This window comes from Schistocerca nitens, chromosome 2 (genome assembly GCF_023898315.1).
Source record: "Schistocerca nitens isolate TAMUIC-IGC-003100 chromosome 2, iqSchNite1.1, whole genome shotgun sequence".
NCBI classification, from domain to species: Eukaryota; Metazoa; Arthropoda; class Insecta; order Orthoptera; family Acrididae; genus Schistocerca; species Schistocerca nitens.
In genome coordinates, this window is record NC_064615.1 from 764,753,538 (window position 1) to 764,779,564 (window position 26,027).

The 26,027-nt window shown below is 41.6% G+C and overlaps 1 protein-coding gene across 3 annotated transcripts in view; it reads right to left on the minus strand.

The window, feature by feature from the left end:
- LOC126234613 (protein takeout-like) overlaps positions 1–26,027 on the minus strand; it is a 172,479-nt gene that overhangs the window by 14,852 nt on the left and 131,600 nt on the right. For all 3 annotated transcript variants that reach the window (XM_049943339.1, XM_049943338.1, XM_049943340.1), the window contains one exon: positions 23,238–23,387. In XM_049943339.1, the coding sequence (XP_049799296.1) occupies positions 23,238–23,387 (150 nt within the window). The remainder of the gene's footprint in view (positions 1–23,237; positions 23,388–26,027) is intronic.

Sequence of the window (26,027 nt, forward strand, 5' to 3'; positions counted from 1 at the left end):
CCGCCAACTTGCTGGAGCTTAGAGTACACAAATGGAAACACAAGAAAAATACACGCTGATCTGCTCTGCTCACATAAATTCTTCGTAGATGAGCACTGTTTCTACCTTCCTTTCGATGTTGTATACTGTAGTCAAAGACACCTTCAACTGAAGATGGTTGACTAAATGAAGAGTATTTATTATCCTTGTGCTTACATTTGTTTATTGTCACCTCTAAAAACCGCACGAGCTACATTACCAAGGGGACCAGAGCTGTATGCTAGTACAGTCAATTTTGTGTTACGTTTTTAATGAAGTCGTGTTTACATAACTGGTACACTGTGATATGCATTTGAACATATCTTGAGAAGAAGGAAACGTATTACCGAATAAAAAGTATTGGATGCTATTTAAAAATTGACGTACTACTGTTCAAATCTTCAGTACGAGTAAAGTCGGAAGAAATATATCATGGTTCATTTTCCCCTCGTAGCTACATGTTTGCTAGATACCTTATTTATGGATGGTAAAAATAATTGGGACACTATATACACTACCGATCAAATGTTTTTGATCACTCATGATAAATAGTACAGTATATGCTGTACTTTATTTCAACGTACAAACGCATGGTACAACCCACATACACCAAGAAAGTAAGCATTTTCTTTCTCTACCATCAAGCACAATACCGTACTCCGCTAAGCCGGTGGGAAGCCCGGGTCCCCATTTCGCAATTAATAGGGAACGAGGAGTTGGAGGAGTAACACCCTGTTTAAAAAAAACCTTCATTAAACTGGCTCCGGTTGGTAGAACCATGTAAGGGCCACTTGCCAGGATACCTGTGTAGACCAGGTGTGTCCACATTCAAAGAGAACAAGTATTTTTGGACCTCATGTAACATACTCAACATTAACAAAGAAAAGAGAGGAGAGTAATTGCGCAACACCAGTGAGAGACTAGCATCGTGTAGCGAGAGTTTCACACTGAAAATATTCAGTTTATCATAATCTTATACAGGGTGTTCCAAAAAGAATATTCGTATTGCAAAGTATTATTTTGTCCACACTATCGATCGCTGCGCCTCGTTCGGCTATTGGAGAAACGAATTATAGTCTAGTTTACATTAAAAGCAGCTAGATGTCAATTGTCTTCTGTTTTGCTTGGTAGCCGTCATACGTTTAAAATGGCTAGTCCGCAGCAGAAATCATTTTGTGTTCACGAGTTTGCGAAGTGCAATTCCATGATTGCAGTGCAAAGATGTTTCAGCTTGAGGTACTAAATTGATCCACCGAATGAGTGGAACATTCGCAGATGGTATCGACAGTTTCTAGATAAAGGATGTGTATGTAAAGAAAAGAGTCCTAGCCGCTCTCGTATTCCTTGAGAAAATGTTGCACGAATTCAAACTGCTTTCCTACTTAGTCCTTCAAAATCAACTCGCTATACCAGTCGGGAGATACAACAACCGCCTACAACAACAATTTGTCGTGTTTTGAGACGTCATTTGGTTATGAAGCCGTACAAGTTACAGCTGCTACAAGCCCTGCGTCCTGATGACAAACGCAAACGTGTGGCATTTTGTAACGAGATATTGATGCTATTGACAATGATAACACTTTTGCACAACGCATCGTATTCAGTGATGAAGCGACTTTCCATGTTAGTCGTCGGTTAAATAAACACAATGTTAGAATTTGAGGCCTACAGAAGCCACATGCAGCCATTGCACATGTACGAGAGTCGCCCAAGTCAATGTATTTTGTGCGATATCCCGATCATCTGTTTTCGGCCCATTCTTCTTTGATGTAAACATGGCTAACGGTCAGCAGTATCTCGCTATGTTATGGAACTGATTGTTTCCGAGGCTGCACGAAGAGAACTTAAATTTTCAACAAGACGGGGCACCCCCTCACTGAAGAAGCCTAGTGCGTGAATATCTGAATGAAACTCTACCGAACGGTTGGATTGGTCGTCAAGGACCTGACGCCTTAGCATGACTCAGCTGGGCTCTACGGTCACCGCATTTGACACCCTCTGACTTCTTCCTGTGGGGTTTCGTTAAAGACAACATTTATGTACCACCACTCCCACAGAACCTGGAAGAGTTGAAGAACCGGATCCGTACTGCCATAACATCAATGACGAAGGACATGCTTGCCCGAGTATGGGAGGAATTTGAGTATTTATGTGTTATTGTTCGTGTCGCTGATGGAGGACATATTGAACATCTGCAAACTGATATTCTATTTGATACACGCTGTATCATCGGAATTTTATCAAACTTTTTCACCGATCGTATGATTGATGTTCACGTCTAGGGAAGCATTGACACCTGTTTTGGACCGCATGCGGTCTTCGGGCTGCGGGTTGGACACCCTGGTGTACATATCAACGGCAGCGACAGCGGAGAAAGGATCTGTTGGAAGGGTGAAGCTGGCGTAAGAGGCGAATTTCAGGTGCAGTACGATTCCTGTTACATTTACTCCGTACACTTACGAACAGGTCTTCCCTGTATTGTATTATTCACGGTCTTCCAGACCACGGAACGCGTTGGCACTAGTTTACTTGAACTCCAGCCAAGTGTACACCACTGTACATGGAGCTACGCCAACGTTTGTTGCTATTGTCCTATTAGACCAGCCTTCCTGATGCAGAGATAAAGTTACAGCACGTTTTTCACTTCGTCTCCTGCTTCCGCCAAATTAGGATGTAGTATGCTATGGATCTGATCGGCTGTCCGAGAACACTACTAGAGACTTTCAACATTCCGTAAAATAATGCGAATTAATCGTTACAGAGGCAGTTTAAGGAATGAGGGCTATTCGAATGGACCAGCCTTAGGTGAAGACAGCCAGCGTTGTTGTGGATATTCATTAGCGCTCCTCTATGCGAGCATTTAGTCAGATGCAAAACACAGGCACTTAGTCATTATGTTTTCATACTTGTTTTATTATCACAAGGGGATATGATAGAATATTTGAAACGAAATCCCTGTTTTAACCATAAATCCATAGTTTTGGTGTGGGGCCGAAATCTTTTTACTGGTCGTGGACACATTTTTAGGTTTGGGCCCTATTGGACCATGCAACGTAATACAAGGGCCATTTACACAGATTTCTCTCATCTTTCCTTTGTGGCCATAGTAGTTCGAATCTCTCAGAGCAAGTTGTTCGGGTTTCCTTCGGTTTTTATGCCAGGCCAACTGTCCAGTCGTGAATATTCTGCCTAAACATTTTCCTGTCCGGTGTATCAAGCTTGCTTAAGGTCTGCATCAATCCATCTCATCCAATTTTTGCTTTGCTGTGACTTCTGTAGAAGTCCGCAACCATGTAGTTAATCTGGTTGGCGCCTTTCGTTTAGTGTGCCTACAGAATTTCCTTTAACGATTTTTTCATACACAAATACTTGTGGTACACTTTTAAATTTATTTGTTTTTAATCTGTACATTCCTTCTTCTATGCAATTTGGATCTAAAACTTCCCTGATTACTTTTCCTTCTCTCTTTTGGATTTCTTCAGTGTCTCTCTTATTTACTTCGAGTGTTTCGACCCCATGAACATAGTCTGCTTCGGTGATTGTCTTACAGTATCTCATTTTTGGTGTACGCTGAGCAACATTTTTTGTTATTGACTTCTTCTGTAGGCCTGAAACCATTTTCCTAAACGTGACAACGAATTTCGTAACCAACCTATTCCAACCCGTTTCCTGAATGACATCGATTAAATATTTGAATTGAACTCTTGATTTTCCCATTTTTACTTCTTAGAATTTTGGGTGTCAGCTTGTTTCTTCGAATGATATTTGAAGCCCTGCTATTTCTGTCATTTTTGTAAAAAAATTATTTCTTTTTGTGCTGTTTGAATGCCACGACGTAGAATCGGTAGGTCGTCTACGAAAACTAAGCAGTCCAACCAAACATTGGTTTCTTCTAACTTGATTGGTTCCAATTTTTTGGTATTTTAGTTTCCCCAGTCTTGGATTTTTTTCCAAGCCACAGCGAAAACTAACTGAGAGTGTGCATCACACTGTGTTACATCTGTTATCATTAAACACGTTTCGTAATTTCTCCCCTGAATTTTACATTTTGTGCCACTACTGTTTCACTAATAAATTCATTAACCTTGAACCCAGACCTTGTTCCTCAGAATTCGTGTCATACTATCCATCAAGTAATAGATTTTTCTAAAATCTACAACTCTAGAAACTATTTTTTTACTAGAAAATTTTTGATGCTGAGAATTACGAGTGTTGCCCAGAAAGTAATGCCACGCTTTTTTTTTCTCAGCCGAAAATAATTCAACTAGTGCGAAGCGTTACAGATGTATTATTTGAAGTCTCCTTAGTGAGCGCGCTAAGTTTCTGTCACTTCCCACCGAACAGTTTCAAAATGGCGGCTGGAGGTGACGTACGTTACAAGAAACGTGTCGTCATGGAATTTCTCACTGCAGAGAAAGAAACTCTGGAGAATATACACAAACGCTCGTGCAAAGTCTATGGAGCATCTGCTGCTGACAGAAGTACACCGGTTAGTCGTCGCTGGGCACGGACGGTGAAGTCATGAGAAGGCGGTTCGGAGGAGATCCACGATTTGCAGCGGTTCGGAGAGACCATCCACGGCTGTCACACCTGACTTGTTGCAGCGAGCTGCTGTGATTCGCGAGAACAGATGTATTACGACTTGGCAGTTGGAAGACATTTTGAGGACGATGAGGAGGTGATTCATACCTCGGCTACCAGGACAGGATTGGTAGCGACAGGGCATACGCGCCCTTGTTTCGAGCTGGAGGAAGGCCATAGAACGGGATGTGGATTACATGGAAAAATAGAGGGGTGTAGATAAAACATCATTCTTTCATGTGTGTAATTCTCATTATGTTCAATAAAGAGTTGTTGACAAAAATGCGGTGCGTTACTTTCTGTGCAGTCCTCTTAGTTCCAGAATTGAAATGTCTTCTGGGCATGATCTATATGGTCTGAAACTTGTTCCATATTCGCAAATTTTGCGTTTCAAGTTGTTGTTGTGCTCGGTCCTGGAGGCACTGAAATAATATTCTGTATGGGACAGGCAGAAGGGAAAACAGTATGATCATTAACATCCTTTCGGCCTCGCTTTTTATGTAGTGGTTTGTATGTAGTGAATGTTTGGTTCCATTTTTCCATTGACTGCAATTTTGTCAGGTTGCCAAATATTTTTCGTGGATAATGTTATTTTGTTTACAGACTTTCAGGCCAGCTGATTCCAGGAATTCTGTAACAATTCCGTCTTCAAGAAACCTTTTATTATCTCTTATGTTTTAATTTGTAAGCTAATTTCTTCTTCATTTGCCGTATCCGGATTGGGTTTTAGGTGAATTTGTGCTGGAAGTCATTTTGTGAACTCAGTTTTTTTTTTAAATACTTGCGAAGTTCTCTGCTGTTCTCTTGCTTGTTAAGTGCCAATTGTTCATTTACCGTATTGAAGCAGATGTCTTTGGTTTGGTACCCATTTAGTTTTAATTCAAAGCTTTTATAATAGGTCCTTGAGTTGTTTGACCTGTGATATCGTAAGGAATGGACAACATACGCCATTACATCTTTTCTTATCTGGCATGAACGTCTTTAGTTTCGCGCCCATAGAAGGGCAGCCGGCCCAATGCCGACCTGACCACCTGCGTCCTGAAGGCACATATTACCTGCTATTTTAATGAAATTCCATTTCTGAGCTATTATATGCATAGATTAGCATAAAATACTATTTTTATTTGTTTTAATAAAATTTTGCAGGTAGTGTCATATTTGGTACCTGTGCATTAAAGCGTTGCGTAATATACATGAAAGGATGGAAAACACATTACGTCCTTATGTTGCAAATTTAAGCTTCAACTTCAACTAACGTAATTTTTTTGGTTACGTACTATGAAACTTCAAGAGACAGTTACGTTAACTTGTGATGCAATATTGCATTCTGTACAACGAATGAAGGTGAGACCCTAACGTCCTGTGATCCTACATTTCGATCTGCATTTCTGATGAGAATTTCTCACCTCTGGCATGTTTAAATCTTTTGATGATCAAGACCGAACCGGTGGCATAGCCCGAGGTACAGTTGGACATTTGGACTCATGCTGTCCATCATTCTCTTCTGAACTGCTATCATTTTGTTTAGCAAGCCTCTAGTAGTAGATCATATTTTTGACAATGTGAAGTTTGAATGCGTAATACTGCATAATTTTCTTTATTGCCCATTTATTTTGGATAGCATCCTGTCTGTAATCTAGCCATGCAGCAGCGATGACAAATTCCACAAAATGATGTATTATTTTTAGTGGCAATTTTTTTGTTCTCCCTCACATTTCGTGTTTCCCCACAACTCTTTCAAAATTTTGAAGTCAAAGGCCTGATATTTAGGCGTTAGTAGTTCAGTGTCCACCAAAACATTGATATGGCTAACATTTATAATTGTAATAATGGAATCCCGGGGTATCATGAGTGATACCATGCCGAAAACTGTTCGTTAGTAATGGTAATATCACTTTCAGCCACTGGATTTCTCGTCGTGTTAGTTCAAAAACATCTTAAAAACAAGATATAATAACATAAGAAGTAATAACAACTGATAAAGCTGTTTAATTTACCTTTTTTGTTCCACATGTCGTTGCAGTACAAAATCCGCTACTACTGAACCCGGCTGCCGTCTGCTGGGATCGGTAAGAATGTGAAACACTTGACAGACGGAAAAGCCGGCCGAAGTGGCCGTGCGGTTAAAGGCGCTGCAGTCTGGAACCGCAAGACCGCTACGGTCGCAGGTTCGAATCCTGCCTCGGGCATGGATGTTTGTGATGTCCTTAGGTTAGTTAGGTTTAACTAGTTCTAAGTTCTAGGGGACTAATGACCTCAGCAGTTGAGTCCCATAGTGCTCAGAGCCACAGACGGTAAGCGCATAACATAAAGCATACGATACCAGCAGCCCAACCCGTCAGAATCAACGCGCGACTAAATAAACGTATCATATACGATACCGAAGGACGCAGGAGGTTAAGCGTAGAAGTCGCGTCCTGGACTGATTTGTGGCACTGCAACCTGTGGTGGGCAAGGCGTAGTACAATGGTGCGAGGCCCTATACAGTGGGCGAGTAAATAAGTTTGTCTCGGCGTGTTTCTACTTCTATGCGTTTCTGCAGTCCAGGCCTGGCTGTTAAGAGGAGAGTCTTTAAGGGACGTTATCCTAACCGCATTAAGTTTGGCACACGACACTGAAGGTTGTGACTCCGGTACCGCAGGATGTTCACTAAACAATAGCTGTTCGGTGATGTCTTTGTTAAAGTTCTTCTTCTTCTACACTTATTGCTCTCTCTGGCCCTTGTACTTATCGTATATTACCCGTCATACCGTATAGCTTACTCCTGTCTTTCTCAGAATTTCGAACGTCTTTCACCATTTTACACCGTAGAACGCCTTTTATAGGCCGAAATATCCTATGATCATGTCTTGAATTTTCTTTATTCTTGCTTCCTTTATCAATCGCAAAGTCAAAATTGCCTCTCTGGTGCCCTACAGCTAAACTGATCGTCATGTAACAGATCCTCAATTTCTTTTCCGTTCTTTCGTATATTACTCTTGTCATCAACTTGCATGCATGAGCTGTTAATCTCCTAGTGCGATGATTCTCGCTCTTGCCAGCTCATGAAATCCTCGGAATTGTATGGATGATGTTATCTCGAAATTCAGATGGTATATCGTCGGACTCACATATTCTACACACTAAAGTCAATAATCGTTTCGTTGTCACATTCCCCAATGATCTCCGAAATTCTGATGGAATGTTATCTATACCTTTTGCCCCATTTGATCTTAAGTCCTAAACCTCTTCTAAATTCTAATACTGGATCCTCTATCTCTTGGCTATAGAATCTATCTCTTTTTCTATCACTTCAACAGGTAAGTCCTCTCCCTCATAGAGGCCTTCAATCTACTCATTCCACCTGTCCATTATCTCCTCCTCATTTAACTCACACATAATGTTACCACCCCTGCTTCCAATTTCACCGAAGGTTGTTTGGATTTTCCTATGTGCTGAATCAGTCCTTCCCACATTCACTTTTTTCGATGTCTTCAAAATTTTCATGCAGACATTTCGTCTTAGCTTCTCTGCACTTCCTCTTTATTTCATTCTTGTATTTCTGTATTCCTGAATTTCGCTGAACATTTTTGTACTTCCTTCTTTCAACGATCAAGTGCAGTATTTCTTCCGTTACTCATCGTTTCTTTGCTGTTACCTTCTTTGTACATATCCTTTTCTTTCCAAGTTCTGTGATTGCCTTATCCGGAGATGTCCATTCCCATTCAACGGAACTGTCTACTGAGCCACTCCTTATTGCAGTATCTATACTCTTGGAAAACTTCAAACGTAACTTTTCATTCCTTAGTACTTCCGTATCCCAATCCTTTGCGCATTGATTCTTTCTGACTAATCTCTTAAAGTTCATCCTACTCTTTATCACTACTACAATTTTGATATGAGTCTATCATCACTTGGGTATGTCGTACAATCCAGTATCTGATTTCTGAATCTCAGTCTGACCATGATGTAATCTAACTGAAATCTTCGCGCAACACTCCGCCTTTTCCGAGTATATCTTCTCCACTTGTGATTCTCTAACACGGTCTTCGCTATTACTAGCTGAAATGTACTGCAGAACTCAGTTAGTGTTTCTTCTCTCTCAATCCTAGTACCGTAACCCTTCCTTCTATATACTTTCTCAGCCTCTTTTTCTTTCACTTTCGACGTCGTCACGTATACCTGAACAATCATTGTCGGTGTCGGTTTGCTATCGATTCTGATGAGAATTCTTTCGTATCAACCGCAAAATACTTTCACAAAACAGGAGGTCAATCCTACAACGTGACACCACGGGAAGCGCTAAATAACGTGCCACAGCCATAGATTTACTAAAAATAAGTAGACCGCCCACTGGCGTTAGTGTAGCGTTCCCATATTGCAACCACCATTTGCAGGCCGCTTAGTAAATGATGGCAAATTTATGATAAAGCGTAGAAAACGCAATTCCTTTATAACACATGGAAATAACATTCATAGGGCCCATGTTTCTTTGTTAGGAACACGTGTGAAAATGAAATGGCAAGTTCAAGTTATATTGGAGATTATACTCATTAAAGTCCAAAATTACTGAAGGAAAACTATGATAAAATTGTTTAAAGGAAGGCAGATAAAACTTTTTCACGTAAAAAAAAATAAGGGGGAAAACCGAAGAATAGAATGTGGCAAGAAATTTTAAATGAGAACCGAAAGTGAAAAACTTATTGAATGGTAGAATATTTTCATTACCTGCTACTTCGTAAGTTTCATGCAGCATTTTGGAATCGATATTTTGCTGCATTTATGCTCCTGCTTGTACTAAACAATACCGACATTCTTGATTACAACTTCACGTCTTTTGCTGTAGCCCTAATACGTAAAAATAGTAAACTATTCATTTAAGAAGGGCTTTATTATTCAGCAGGAGTTATGAAGTAAACATACATTTCTTTCGTTCTTCGGTTTACTTTCGTTGTCTCTCGTCGACATCACTAGACCTTCAAATGGCGGCTCAGCCCGGGAACAGTTGCTTCACTTCTCCGCTACGGTGTAGCATGGACTTGCTGGCTATAATCTATCTCTTTGTTTGTAGCTCTTCCAAGGTTTGCGCGTGTCTTGTATCCAAATTTTACTGCCTGTTCACAGTCATTTCAACAATAGCATTTTTCCGCTTTTGTTTGGGAATTTGGTTTTCGGCTATTTTAGCAAACTTGTTGGAATTGGTCACAATTTTGTCATTGCATTTTGTAAAGTTTGTTTTCTAAGGGTGATAGTTGTGAAAGACATTCATTTAGTAGTAGTCTTTCGAATTATTCATTTTAAGCGAGTTCTGTGAAGCTAAGCTGTTGCATAGCCATTCAGTATCCGGTTTATCAGTTGCTGAGCATACCACTATCTTCGGCCTGTAAACGTAAGGTAAATCTGTAGGCAGTACTTCGGAGATAGAGTGAGATGGTTAACAGGAGACCTGTTGGGGGAGTGTAGCGCGTTATCGTGTCCCGTCCAACAGGAGAAAAAGTTTTATTCATTCTGTTTCTGCTTCCACCTCCCTACGGGAACTGTTATTTCCCGCTTCTCTGCACTTGCTGGAGCTGGCTTATGGACGATGTTTATTTGATTTGAGGTTACGATCCGACTGCCATTTTCATGCTACAACCTGTGAGGATTTCTCTAGCTACGTGGCGTAATATTTTGTTTGCAACTCTTTTAACTCTCTAGAAGTTCCTTCACTCGTGTTCAGATTTAACTTTCGTTGTTCAGAGAGATGTATCTTATTTGTTTACAGTGTTGGCGGTTCACTTGGCCCTTTTCATGCTACAATATATGTGGAGTGTTCTAGATGCGTGGCGTAATATTTTATTTGCAAGACTTTTAATTTTATAGATGTGCCTTCAGTCGTGTTCAGATTTAACTTCTGTTGTTCAGAGAAATAGATCTTACAGTGTTGGTAGTTCACTTCCTGTGAGATTAACGTACTGGCTTTGTTATATTCCCACTGCTTTAATATTCATTATTCTGGTGAGCATGGAATTTTATTGTTCTGCTTTTCATTTATCATGCTTTAGCAAGTGAATAAGACAGCCAATCAGGTGCAGTAAACAGCGGTTTTCAATTAACCTTAACCAGGTTTCAACGGATTTAAACTCGTCTGCTTCAGAAGAACACGAAACAAACTTCACGTAAGCAAAAACGCATTTAGTGAAGCAATTTAACATCTCCACATGAAATGTGTCGGCAAAGATCTGTACATCCATCTGTAAAAGTTAAAGCCAGTAAAACTAAGGGATTGTCACAGCAGTAAAATCAATCATATATAATGCCATACCATGTTACGAGCTACATGCCGACTCATATAGCTGGATTCACACATCCCTTGAAAATGAATTCATGGTAAGTGTTCTGACTGGGAAATTAAAACTTGGAAGTCATCAATTCGTCTTATTCAGTAGGTCGCTGAATATCAAGTGGTTATGGTACAAAAGAAAATATCTTATTTGTTGCTGTTCTGAGAAGTTTCTGAGCGAATTACTTATTGAGTGTAAGATATTATATGTTGTTGTTGTTGTGGTCTTCAGTCCTGAGACTGGTTTGATGCAGCTCTCCATGCTACTCTATCCTGTGCAAGCTTCTTCATCTCCCAGTACCTACTGCAACCTACATCCTTCTGAATCTGCTTAGTGTATTGATCTCTTGGTCTCCCTCTACGATTTTTACCCTCCACGCTGCCCTCTAATGCTAAATTTGTGATCCATTGATGCCTCAAAACACGTCCTACCAACCGATCCCTTCTTCTAGTCAAGTTGTGCCACAAACTTCTCTTCTCCCCAATCCTATTCAATACCTCCTCATTAGTTACGTGATCTACCCACCTTATCTTCAGCATTCTTCTGTAGCACCACATTTCGAAAGCTTCTATTCTCTTCTTGTCCAAACTGGTTATCGTCCATGTTTCACTTCCATACATGGCTACACTCCATAGAAATACTTTCAGAAACGACTTCCTGACACTTAAATCTATACTCGATGTTAACAAATTTCTCTTCTTCAGAAACGATTTCCTTGCCATTGCCAGTCTACATTTTATATCCTCTCTACTTCGACCATCATCAGTTATTTTACTCCCTAAATAGCAAAACTCCTTTACTACTTTAAGTGTCTCATTTCCTAATCTAATGCCCTCAGCATCACCCGATTTAATTAGACTACATTCCATTATCCTCGTTTTGCTTTTGTTGATGTTCATCTTATATCCTCCTTTCAAGACACTGTCCATTCCGTTCAACTGCTCTTCCAAGTCCTTTGCTGTCTCTGACAGCATTACAATGTCATCGGCGAACCTCAAAGTTTTTACTTCTTCTCCATGAATTTTAATACCTACTCCGAATTTTTCTTTTGTTTCCTTTACTGCTTGCTCAATATACAGATTGAATAACATCGGGGAGAGGCTACAACCCTGTCTCACTCCTTTCCCAACCACTGCTTCCCTTTCATGCCCCTCGACTCTTATAACTGCCATCTGGTTTCTGTACAAATTGTAAATAGCCTTTCGCTCCCTGTATTTTACCCCTGCCACCTTCAGAATTTGAGAGAGAGTATTCCAGTTAACGTTGTCAAAAGCTTTCTCTAAGTCTACTAATGCTAGAAACGTAGGTTTGCCTTTTCTTAAGCTTTCTTCTAAGATAAGTCGTAAGGTTAGTATTGCCTCACGTGTTCCAACATTTCTACGGAATCCAAACTGATCTTCCCCGAGGTCCGCTTCTACCAGTTTTTCCATTCGTCTGTAAAGAATTCGCGTTAGTATTTTGCAGCTGTGACTTATTAAACTGATAGTTCGGTAATTTTCACATCTGTCAACACCTGCTTTCTTTGGTATTGGAATTATTATATTCTTCTTGAAGTCTGTGGGTATTTCGCCTGTCTCATACATCTTGCTCACCAGATGGTAGAGTTTTGTCATGACTGGCTCTCCCAAGGCCATCAGTAGTTCTAATGGAATGTTGTCTACTCCCAGGGCCTTGTTTCGACTCAGGTCTTTCAGTGCTCTGTCAAACTCTTCACGCAGTATCTTATCTCCCATTTCATCTTCATCTACATCCTCTTCCATTTCCATAATATTGTCCTCAAGTATATCGCCCTTGTATAAACCTTCTATATACTCCTTCCACCTTTCTGCCTTTCCTTCTTTGCTTAGAACTGGGTTGCCACCTGAGCTCTTGATATTCATACAAGTGGTTCTCTTCTCTCCAAAGGTCTCTTTAATTTTCCTGTAGGCAGTATCTATCTTACCCCTAGTGAGACAAGCCTCTACATCCTTACATTTGTCCTCTAGCCATCCCTGCTTAGCCATTTTGCACTTTCTGTCAATCTCATTTTTGAGACGTTTGTATTCCCTTTTGCCTGCTTCATTTACTGCATTTTTATATTTTCTCCTTTCATCAATTAAATTCAATATTTCTTCTGTTACCCAAGGATTTCTATTAGCCCTCGTCTTTTTACCTACTTGATCCTCTGCTGCCTTCACTACTTCATCCCACAGAGCTACCCATTCTTCTTCTACTGTATTTCTTTCCCCCATTCCTGTCAATTGTTCCCTTATGCTCTCCCTGAAACTCTCTACCACCTCTGGTTCTTTCAGTTTATCCAGGTCCCATCTCCTTAAATTCCCACCTTTTTGCAGTTTCTTCAGTTTCAATCTGCAGTTCATAACCAATAGATTGTGGTCAGAATCCACATCTGCCCCTGGAAATGTCTTACAATTTAAAACCTGGTTCCTAAATCTCTGTCTTACCATTATATAATCTATCTGATACCTATTAGTATCTCCAGGATTCTTCCAGGTATACAGCCTTCTTTTATGATTCTTGAACCAAGTGTTAGCTATGATTAAGTTATGCTCTGTGCAAAATTCTACAAGGTGGCTTCCTTTTTCATTTCTTCCCCCCAATCCATATTCACCTACTATGTTTCCTTCTCTCCCTTTTCCTACTGACGAATTCCAGTCACCCATGACTATTAAATTTTCGTCTCCCTTCACTAGCTGAATAATTTCTTTTATCTCGTCATACATTTCATCAATTTCTTCATCATCTGCAGAGCTAGTTGGCATATAAACTTGTACTACTGTAGTAGGCATGGGCTTTGTGTCTATCTTGGCCACGTTCACTATGCTGTTTGTAGTAGCTAACCTGCACTCCGATTTTTTATTCATTATTAAACCTACTCCTGCATTACCCCTATTTGATTTTGTATTTATAACCCTGTAATCACCTGACCAAAAGTCTTGTTCCTCCTGCCACCGAACTTCACTAATTCGCACTATATCTAACTTTAACCTATCCATTTCCCTTTTTAAATTTTCTAACCTACCTGCCCGATTAAGGGATCTGACATTCCACGCTCCAATCCGTAGAATGCCAGTTTTCTTTCTCCTGATAACGACGTCCTCTTGAGTAGTCCCCGCCCGGAGATCCGAATGGGGGACTATTTTACCTCCGGAATATTTTACCCAAGAGGACGCCATCATCATTTAATCATACAGTAAAGCTGCATGTCCTCGGGAAAAATTACGGCTGTAGTTTCCCCTTGCTTTCAGCCGTTCGCAGTACCAGCACAGCAAGGCCGTTTTGGTTAATGTTACAAGGCCAGATCAGTCAATCATCCAGACTGTTGCCCCTGCAACTACTGAAAAGGCTGCTGCCCCTCTTCAGGAACCACATGTTTGTCTGGCCTCTCAACAGATACCCCTCCGTTGTGGTTGCACCTACGGTACGTCCATCTGTATCGCTGAGGCACGCAAGCTTCCCCACCAACGGCAAGGTCCATGGTTCATGGGGGAAGAAGATATTATATCATAGAACTATATTCCGGAGAGAGCGCTGTGCTGAAGATTTTGGACACCTTTGAGAGGTTTATTTATATATTTCTTATGACAATCGGAATGTACTGCACAGGTAGCAGAAATTTCCTATGAAACAATGTGTGTACTCGATAAACAACAGGTTTCGATATTCAGGTCTGGTGCGAAGAGGCACTGAAGAGGCGAGGAGGAGCAACATGTCAATTAAATGCAATATTTTAATTAAGGATACGTATCCTTATCTGAATATCTATTCAGATTATATCAGCAGTGTCAGAACTGGAAAAAGTTCATCCAGAAATCAGACTAACCTAACATGTACAGTTCTAATACACTCCTGGAAATTGAAATAAGAACACCGTGAATTCATTGTCCCAGGAAGGGGAAACTTTATTGACACATTCCTGGGGTCAGATACATCACATGATCACACTGACAGAACCACAGGCACATAGACACAGGCAACAGAGCATGCACAATGTCGGCACTAGTACAGTGTATATCCACCTTTCGCAGCAATGCAGGCTGCTATTCTCCCATGGAGACGATCGTAGAGATGCTGGATGTAGTCCTGTGGAACGGCTTGCCATGCCATTTCCACCTGGCGCCTCAGTTGGACCAGCGTTCGTGCTGGACGTGCAGACCGCGTGAGACGACGCTTCATCCAGTCCCAAACATGCTCAATGGGGGACAGATCCGGAGATCTTGCTGGCCAGGGTAGTTGACTTACACCTTCTAGAGCACGTTGGGTGGCACGGGATACATGCGGACGTGCATTGTCCTGTTGGAACAGCAAGTTCCCTTGCCGGCCTAGGAATGGTAGAACGATGGGTTCGATGACGGTTTGGATGTACCGTGCACTATTCAGTGTCCCCTCGACGATCACCAGTGGTGTACGGCCAGTGTAGGAGATCGCTCCCCACACCATGATGCCGGGTGTTGGCCCTGTGTGCCTCGGTCGTATGCAGTCCTGATTGTGGCGCTCACCTGCACGGCGCCAAACACGCATACGACCATCATTGGCACCAAGGCAGAAGCGACTCTCATCGCTGAAGTTGACACGTCTCCATTCGTCCCTCCATTCACGCCTGTCGCGACACCACTGGAGGCGGGCTGCACGATGTTGGGGCGTGAGCGGAAGACGGCCTAACGGTGTGCGGGACCGTAGCCCAGCTTCATGGAGACGGTTGCGAATGGTCCTCGCCGATACCCAAGGAGCAACAGTGTCCCTAATTTGCTGGGAAGTGGCGGTGCGGTCCCCTACGGCACTGTGTAGGATCCTACGGTCTTGGCGTGCATCCGTGCGTCGCTGCGGTCCGGTCCCAGGTCGACGGGCACGTGCACCTTCCGCCGACCACTGGCGACAACATCGATGTACTGTGGAGACCTCACGCCCCACGTGTTGAGCAATTCGGCGGTACGTCCACCTGGCCTCCCGCATGCTCACTATACGCCCTCGCTCAAAGTCCGTCAACTGCACATACGGTTCACGTCCACGCTGTCGCGGCATGCTACCAGGTTAAAGACTGCGATGGAGCTCCGTATGCCACGGCAAACTGGCTGACACTGACGGCGGCGGTGCACAAATGCTGCGCAGCTAGCGCCATTCGACGGCCAACACCGCGGTTCCTGGTGTGTCCGCTGTGCCGTGCGTGTGATCATTGCTTGTACAGCCCTCTCGCAGTGTCCGGAGCAAGTATGGTGGGTCTGACACACCGGTGTCAATGTGTTCTTTTTTCCATTTCCAGGAGTGTATATTTCATAATTACACTGAACCACCCTGTATCTCTGAAGGAGATAAAATTGCTGGTAAGGTATGAAAATATTCCACATCTACATCTACATCTACATGGATAGTCTGCAAATCACATTTAAGTGCCTGGCAGAGGATTCAACGAACCACCTTCACAATTGTCTATTATTCAAAACTCGTACAGAGCGCGGAAAGAATGAACACCTATACCTTTCCGTACGAGCTCTGATTTCCCTTACTTTATCGTGGTGATCGTTCCTCCCTATGTCGGTTGGCGTCAACAAAATATTTTCGCATTCGGAGGAGAAAGTTGGTGCTTGCAATTTCTTGAGAAGATTCCATCGCAACGAAAAACGCCTTTCTTTTAATGATTTCCAGCCCAAATCCTCTATCATTTCTGTGACACTCTCTCCCATATTTCGCGATAATACGAATCGTGCTGCCTAGCTTTGAACTTTTTCGATGTACTCCGTCAGTTCTACCTGGTAAGGGTCCCACACCGCGCAGCAGTATTCTAAAAGAGGGCGGACAAGCGTAGTGTAGGCAGTTTCCTTAGTAGGTCTGTTACATTTTCTAAGGGTCCTGGCAATAAAACGCAGCCTTTGGTTAGCCTTCCCCACAACATTTTCTATGTGTTCTTTCCAATTTAAGTCGTTCTTAATTGTAATACCTAGGTATTTAGTTGAATTTATAGCTTTTAGATTAGACTGATTTATCGTGTAACCGAAGTTTAACGAGTTCCTTTCAGCACTTACGTGGATAACCTCACACGTCTCGTTATTTAGGGTCAACATCCACTTTTCGCACCATTCAGATATTTTTTCTAAATCGTTTTGCAGTTTGTTTTTTCCTTCTGATGACTTTATTAGTCGATAAACGACAGCGTCATCTGCAAACAACCGAAGACGGCTGCTCAGATTGTCTCTCAAATCGTTTATATAGATAAGGAACAGCAAAGTGCCTATAACACTACCTTGGGGAACGCCAGAAATCACTTCTGTTTCACCCGATGACTTTCCGTCAGCTACTACGAACTGTGACCTCTCTGGCAGGAAATCACAGATCCAGTCACATAACTGAGACGATATTCCATAAGCACGCAATTTCACTACGAGCCGCTTGTGTGGTACAGTGTCAAAAGCCTTTCGGAAATCCAGGAATACGGAATCCATCTGAAATCCATTGTCAATAGCACTCAGCACTTCATGTGAATAAAGAGCTAGTTGTGTTTCACAGAAACGATGTTTTCTAAATCCATGTTGACTGTGTGTCAATTGACCGTTTCCTTCGAGGTAATTCATAATGTTCGAACACATTATGTGTTCTAAAATCCTGCTGCATATCGACCTTAGCGATATGGGCCTGTAATTTAGTGGATTACTCCTACTACCTGTGCAACTTTCCAATCTTTGGGTACGGATCTTTCGTTGAGTGAACGGTTGTATATGATTGTTAAGTATGGAGCTAATGCATCAGCATACTCCGAAAGGAACCTAATTGGTATACAGTCTGGACCAGAAGACTTGCTTTTATTAAGTGATTTGAGTTGCTTCACTACTCTGAGGATATTTACTTCTACATTACTCATGTTGGCAGCTGTTCTCGAATCGAATTCTGGAATATTTACTTCGTCTTCTTTTGTGAAGGCATTTCGGAAGGTTGTGTTTAGTAACTCGGCTTTGACAGCACTGTCTTCGATAGTATCTCCATTGCTATCGCGCAGAGAAGGCATTGATTGTTTCCTGTCGCTAATACACTTCACGTACGACCAGAATCTCTTTGGATTTTCTGCCAGGTTTCGAGACAAAGTTTCCTTGTGGTAACTGTTATAGGCGTCTCACATTGAACTCCGCGCTAAATTTCGAGCTTCTGTAAAGGGTAGCCAGTCTTGGGGATTTTGCGTCTGTTTAAATTTAGCATGTTTGTTTCGTTTTTTCCTCAACAGTGTTCTAACCCGTTTTGTGTATTAAGGAGGATCAGGTCCGTCGTTTGTTAATTTATATGGTATAAATCTCTCAGTTGCTGCCGATACTATTTCTTTGATTCCAAGCCACATCTGGTCTACACTTATATTATTAATTTGGAATGAGTGGAGATTGTCTCTCAGGAAGTCGTCAAGTGAATTTTTATCTCCTTTTTTGAATAGGTATATTTTTCGCTTATTTTTCTAGGATTTGAGGATTAAAATATTCAATCTCGCTACGACAACCCTGTGTTCACTAATCCCTGTATCGGTTTTGATGCTCGTTATTAAGTCAGGATTATTTGTTGCTAAGAGGTCAAGTGTGTTTTCACAACCGTTTACTATTCGCGTGTTCTCATGAACTAACTGCTCGAAATAATTTTCAGAGAATGAGTTTAGCACAATTTTGGATGATACTTTATGCGTACCTCCGGAATTAAACATGTATTTTCGCCAACATATCGAGGGTAAATTAAAGTCACCACCAACTATTATCGTATGAATTGGGTACGTGTTTGAAATCAAATTCAAGTTTTCTTTGAACCTTTCAGCAATTGTATCATCTGAATTGGGAGGTCGGTAAAAGAATCTAATTATTATTTTATTCCGGGTGCCAACAATGACGTCTGTCCATACTAACTCACAGGAAGTATCTACTTCAATTTTGCGATAAGTTAAACTACTTCTGACTTCAACAAACACGCCACCACCAACCATGTTTAGCCTATCTTTTTGGAACACCGTTAGGTTCTTCGCAAAAATTTCGGTTGAGCTTATATCCGGCTTAAGACAGCTTTCAGTGCCTATAACGATTTGAGCATCAGTGATTTCTATTAGCGCTTGGAGCTCTGGTACTTTCCCAACACAGCTACGACAATTTACAACTGTTTTACCAATGTATCTATGTTCTTCCCATGTTTAACCAGAACCCTTTGTCAGTGAAGCCCTTCTTGCGTTTTCCCGAGACTCTCTAACCTAAAAATTCGCCCACCCAGTCGACGCCACACAGCCCCTGCTACCCGTGTAGCCGCCTCCTGCGTGTAGTGGACACCTATTCATTGGAATCCGAAAGCCAACCACCCTTTGGCGCAAGTCGAGGAATCTGCAGCCTACACGGTCGCAGAACCGTCTGAGCTTCTGATTGAGACCCTCCACTCCGCTCTGTAATAGAGGTCCGCAATCGGTCCTGTCGACTATGCTGCAAATGGTCAGCTCTGCTTTCATCTTGAAGCAAGACTAGCAGTTTTTACCACTTCTGTTAGCCGCTCGAAACCGGAGAGAATCTCTTCTGATCCAAAGGGATACACATCATTGGTACCGACGTGAGCGACCACCTGCAGTTGGCTGCACCCTGTGCTCTTCATGGCATTCGGGAGGACCCTTTCCACATCTAGAATGACTCCACCCGGTATGCACACGGAGTGCACATTGATTTTCTTACCCTACTCTTCTGCGAAGTCCCTAAGGGGCCCCATAACGCGCCTAACGTTGGAGCTCCCGACTACCAATACCAATAATCCCACCCTCTGCGATTGCCCGGATTTTGCAGGCTGAGTGGTTTCCTCTGAAACAGGACAGGCGACAGCATCCGGCACAGCGACTGTGTCAGCCACTGACAGCACCTGGAACTTGTTTGTCAGACAACTCGGAGAGGCCTTGCGTGCGGCCGCCTGGGAACTCTTTCACCACCTGCTTCGCACAGAGGCGACCTCCCACTCGACCACAGGTGATGGGTCAGTCTCAATGCGAGCAGTAACTGGGTTTGCCACCGGTGAGGACCGATTGGAGGACTCTGACGTGCTGGACGTCCGTGGGATCCCCACGGCCGGCCCACAACAGTGGCGCCCATCCACTGCAGCCTCAAGCTGTGTAACCGAACCCATCACAGCCTGAAGCTGAGAGCGAAGCGTCACCAACTCGGCTCGCATCCGCACACAACAATCGCAGTCGCTGTCATTACTAAAGACAGTGGAAAACTGAACTATTCAGATAAACGGACTATCGGCACGTGCTGCGCAAATCTACTGTAGACCCTGACGAAAACGCACGAACTGTGTCTATTAATACGCAGATATTCAAAAACCTATCTACAGAAGCACTCTAATGAAACTAAATAATTTGCCCCCTGATTAGGAACTTTTAATATGTCACAAAATCGGTTTACCTTCTGACGCAAATGAAAACGCAAGAACTGTGGCTATTAGATATTAAATTTACACGCAGACACTCAAGAAACTAAACCATTAAAGTACCCAGATGGTATAATAAAATTAGCTCCTGGTCAGGAACTCGTAAATGACACAAAAACAGTTACTTCCCTGTTGCTGCGTCTGTCTCGGTCGGCAACTGCTGCCTGACTTCCATCATCATGCTCAGTTATATTGTATGTCTTAATTCTGTACATTTAATTTAGTTCCCATTCCATTAAAAGTTACTATGTAATTCAAGCTGAAAGATTTCTGTGTCACGATATGATTGCTGTAGTGTTTCTGATTGTTCCTGTTAGACCAAAACATTTTAACATTACCTCACAATAGCTTGGCAGAGTGGAACAGTGTACAACTATTACAACAAATTTGTATCAGTGAAGTTTGTAGTTCTTTGTAACAAGAATTTTAGCAGCTGTGTTGGAAATATTAAAAACTTGGTTATGATTTCAAAGTCCAAGAGCGTGCAGAGAAACTTAGAATCAAAGGGAGTTAAATGCATTATATCTGTTAATATAATGCGAGGAAGCTAAGTAATATAGTATCAAATGGAATCTATCTCCAGAAACATACGCAGGAGCTGTGGTGAACAGATATAAACTCATCGTCATCATCATCGTCAATAGTTCTTCTTAAATGCAGCAGGTTTAGGCATCCCTCTGTGTCTTGCGCTGTTATCTTCAATTCCACTTACTTATCGCTTTCTTCTCTGACACTGCCCTTTAGATGGTATTTCCTTCCTCCTCCCCCTCTTTTTTCTTTACTGTCCATTCGATCACTTGCTGGAGTAAGCATTCTTATCAAGACCTGGCTCAGCTGAAAGGTCGTCTTTCTCCTTGTGTTTACCATTCTTTCTAACTCTTTTCGATATTTCCATATAGTATGTAATTGATAATTTATTGAAGTACATTTTAAAGACAATACAGCAAGTAAAAGGAATTGAAAATCTAACAATCATGAGTGACTGGAACGCTTTAGTACGTGTGGAATAGAAGACTGTATTACTGGAGAATACGTGCTCCCTTGTAGGAACGAGAGTTGAGAAAGAGTAATTGAGTTCTGCAATAGTTTTCAGTTATTCATAGTGAGTATACTATTCAAAATCACAAGAGAAATAGATATACTTGGAAAATATCTGGAGGCCAGAAAATAGCAGCTTGATTACGTTATGGTCAGACGCAGGTTCCAAAATCAGATATTGGATTGTAAGGCGTTCCCAGGAGCAGATATAGATCAGATCATAAAATGGCAGCGAAGAAAACTATAGCGAAGTTTAAGAGGATCGCCCGAAGGAATCAGTGTGGAGGTAATTATATTACTGAAGTAGTGAGAATAGATTAAAGCTTTTGAAGTTATCTTGGCTGTAGATTCTGTAATAAGGAATACCGCGACAGTCATTTCAGTTGAAGATTAGAAATCTCTAAAATGGGCAGTCACAGAAGTTGGACAGACAAAATAGTAACAAGGAAGAAAACAGCGACGTAATCTTCAATAACTGAAGAAATTTTTGAATTGAAGGAAGAAGGAAGGAAGTTGAAACTGGTGATACCTGTAATAGCACAGACGCTTAGATACATAATTAGTTACGCTTAGAGGAGCCTGAAGATAATGCCAATAAGGCACCGAAACTGGTCCTCAAAATAATTCATGAAATTATGGCTGTCGTTATTTATTTTCTTCAAGATTCAGAACTGGAATTCAAAGTCTTGATCAAAGTATATCAATGATAAGATTCAATGATGAAATTGCTATTTTCAGACAAAGTGAGAAATAACTGCAGAATCCGTTGAATGGGATGAACGGTCTAAAGAGCAGACACAATGGTTTAAGTGTACGTAAACTGATGAAAAACGAAAGCGATGAGTAGTAGCGGAAATGAAATAAGCGATGAACTTAAGATCAAAGATGGTAACAAGGAAGTGGATGAAGTAAAGGAATTTTTCTGCCTTGGAGTCAAAATAACCTTACAAGGACAAATCAAGAAAGACATAAAACGTAGACTAGCACACTAACACAGACACTGCTGAACAAAGGAAGTGTACTAGTAACAAACATACGCTTCAATTTCTGAACTAACGTTTGGACGTTTGGAGCACAGCATTGTTGAAAGGGAATCACGGACTTTGGGAAAACATGCATTTGAGACATGGTGCTACAGAAGGATGCTGAAAAATAGGTGGATTGTTGAAAAGTGAGGCCAACTCAGAACAGGCGAAGGGAGGAACATGCGAAAATCGTTGATAAGAAGAAGACACGGGATTATAGAAAGTGTGTTAAGACATCAAGGAATAACTTCAGTGGTGCTTGAGAAAGTTACAAAGTATAAAAGCTGTAGAGGGAGGCAGAACTTAAGGTATTTCCAACAAATAATTGAGTATGCTACGTGCAGGTACTACTGAGTTCAGTAAGCTGGCGCAGGTGAGGAGATTCTGCATCAAACCAGCCAGAAAACTGGCAAATAAATTAATAAAAATAAAAACTTGCTTGCCAGTTTCTTTTAGTAATACCTTTAGCTCCAGTTTTAAAATCTTCTGATGTATTTAGGTAAGTAAATGAGGCTTGTTTCTCCAGAACACGAAAATCTGCCAGTAAATTATTAATTTGGATAAGCTGTTGAAACTCCATAAATTATTGGCACTTACGGAGAATTTGTCTGCTAAAGAAACTTTCTTATATAAGAATTAAACCACTGTAGACGCCCACACACGAAACAATCATACATCACAGTTCTACTATTAACGGATTTATTTGCATTAACTCAATTTCAGTTGTTCAGGTTAGATGACCTTCCAAATATGTAGTTTAGTTAACGCGATTCCGCATATGGCTGATGACAGGCAGGTTTTTCTAACAAAAAGTTCATTAGATATGTTATTACTTATATACTTTCCGATCACTCACCGAGAAACTTGTCACCATTGAACAGATTCTGCAGGTTAAGTGCCATGTGACCAATTTCACCTCTGGATTGTGCTACTGTTGCTTTTATGTGGTCAGTGTCACCATTTCTGTAAGGTTCGTAGTTTATTTTGTAGTGGATAGTCACGTTTTCTGGAAGAAAAAGGAAAATATGAATCAGACATTATATTATGATTATAATGTTATAGTATAAAGCTAAAGGTAAAATGAACCAGGAGTAACATCCTGTTGTTTATGTAGAACACACATGTGTAGGCACTGGAAATGACGGAGTTGGTCAAATATGTAGGGAGACGTAAAATAATGGCTACCCGAGAGTAGTACAATACTCAGTCCACACATAAGGAAAGGAACACAACAATAAACAAAACTGTGAAATTTATACTAGAATACTCAAAGCGTAAGGTAAGTGACACAGCTTGGTTCAAATGGTTCAGATGGCTCTGAGCACTATGGGACTTAACATCTGAGGTCATCAGTCCCATAGAACTTAGAACTACTTAAACCTAACTAACCTAAGGACATCACACACATCCATGCCCGAGGTTCGATTCGAACCTGCTACCGTACCGGTCACGCGGTTCCAGACTGAAGCTCCTAGAGCCGCTCGGTCACGGAGGCCGGCGACCCAGCTTGATAAAGTACAATTAAGCCCACGCAGAGTGCAAATACCGTGAGCAGCAATAACATAAATGGAGCAACGTGTGCCAGTGTTAATCACTGTTTCTATGGTCTCCTTAAGGAGGACCGAGCGAGGTGGCGCAGTGGTTAGCACACTGGACTCGCATTCGGAAGGACGAAGGTTCAATCCCGCGTCCGACCATCCTGATTTAGGTTTTCCGTGATTTCCCTAAATCGCTCCAGGCAAATATCGGGATGGTTCCATTGAAAGGGCACGGCCGACTTCCTTCCCTAACCCTATGAGACCGATAACCTCGCTGTTTGGTCTCTTCCCCCAAACAACCAACCAACCTTAAGGAGGGGATCACTGGTCTATCAGCACTGCAAGGCATTAGGAAGAGGACTGCAAGAATGTCATGCTTCACGAAAGCAACGCACCTCCTGAGAGCAACTCAGAACAGCCGTATGGTTTCCAACTCTCATTTTTTTAGTTATTTGCGAATTCTGGTGCTCTTTACAATCAAATACTGTGTGATGGTACTTTACAAGCTGAACCGGGACTCACGGGCAAAGTGAAGGGCTTGCCAGTGATCTGCTGTCGTGTTCCCCTCTTAGTTGATCGTTACAAATGCTAGGGTGCCTAGGATACATTCTTTTGCTCGCTCTAATCGACTATGTCGTGAGAATAATAGCAAATATCAGTCATAAATACCTATGTTCCTCTGAATTGCAGACTATTGGACGGCTGAGATTATATGGTGACTCCTAACGATGAAGATGACACATCTGACGGTACAGCAAAAATGAAAAGACTACTGCAACAAGTCTTCCGGCTTTTATATCACCGCCATACTGAGTCAACAAGCAAAACTGTGAGTATTAAGTATTAATCGACAGGTACTTGTTGCTGGTATAACAATCGTTTTCTGAGTTTCCCAGATTCGCAAGAAACACATTCCAGTCTCTGAGATACCCACATAATCGAGCAAACTCATTATCTGTAACAGGGAACAGATAAGCATACACAAGGAGCTGAAAAATTTGCTGTTATTTTTCTTTTTTTAAGACATGCTTTTTAAGGCATGTATCAGTATACTCTCCAGTGCTCACAGACATTAACTGCGATAGATAGCACTCAACTGAAAGTTCTTCGATTCTGACCTCTGCTGCGCGTCCAGTCTTTGCAGCTATGTGAACTATTTCGACACATCATGCGGGAGTCTGATTCGATAGCGAAATGTTCTCAAACGCAACTTCAATTGAGCCGTTGTAAATTTCAAACGATAGTCGATGCTTCGTGAACCTGATCCCTCTCATCATTGTCTGATTTACACTGGAGTAAACGAGTTGACTACCAGTTATGCTTGCAGAAGCGTTTGTGTTAGAGACATAGGAGGAGAGTACAGACATAACTTACAAAATCTTGTTATTGACATTTTTAGGGATATAACGGGGAATACTATACACGGATTTTGCTTGGAACAACTAAATATCTCAGAAAATATGTGCTACATGAAAAAGGACCCTTGTGAAAAGTTAGGGTTTTCAAAGGTCGCATATGTCTGCGCTAACACTAGCCACTCCATCCCCCAAACTCCGATAGGGGAAAAACTTTGTTTTCAAATGACAATGCTCCTTTTTTATCGCGGAATTGCATTCTAGAGCAAAAAACCTAGCGTTTGTCTGAAACAGTTTCATGCATTCAAGGTAGATGTTACCATTGAAAATACTAACTTTTTATCTGGAACATTTTTTCGAGATTTTTAGTTGTTCCAAGTTAAAACAAACAACCTATACAGTTAGAGCCGTGACGTAAAATTTCCCATTGTTCCAGTCGCATTTTCGTGTTTTCTCTTGTTTGCAGATAAGCATTTCTTCATACACTGTCACATTATAGCAACAAACTGCAACATTGCCCTAGTAAAAACGGCAACATAATAAAATTAATACAGTAAGTGCCTGTGTTTTGGCTTTACAAGAAATTAAATTCAGCTGGGAAGACTATCAATAAGACATGTGGATGTATGTGGATAAATGGGCACCCCATTCTTCCTCAGTGGCTGAAATCAGAGTAGGTTGGCTGCCGTGGTCTGTCGACTTCCTATCCCATTCCAAAGGTGTCCCGCCGCGTTCAGGTGTCGGGACTCGGAG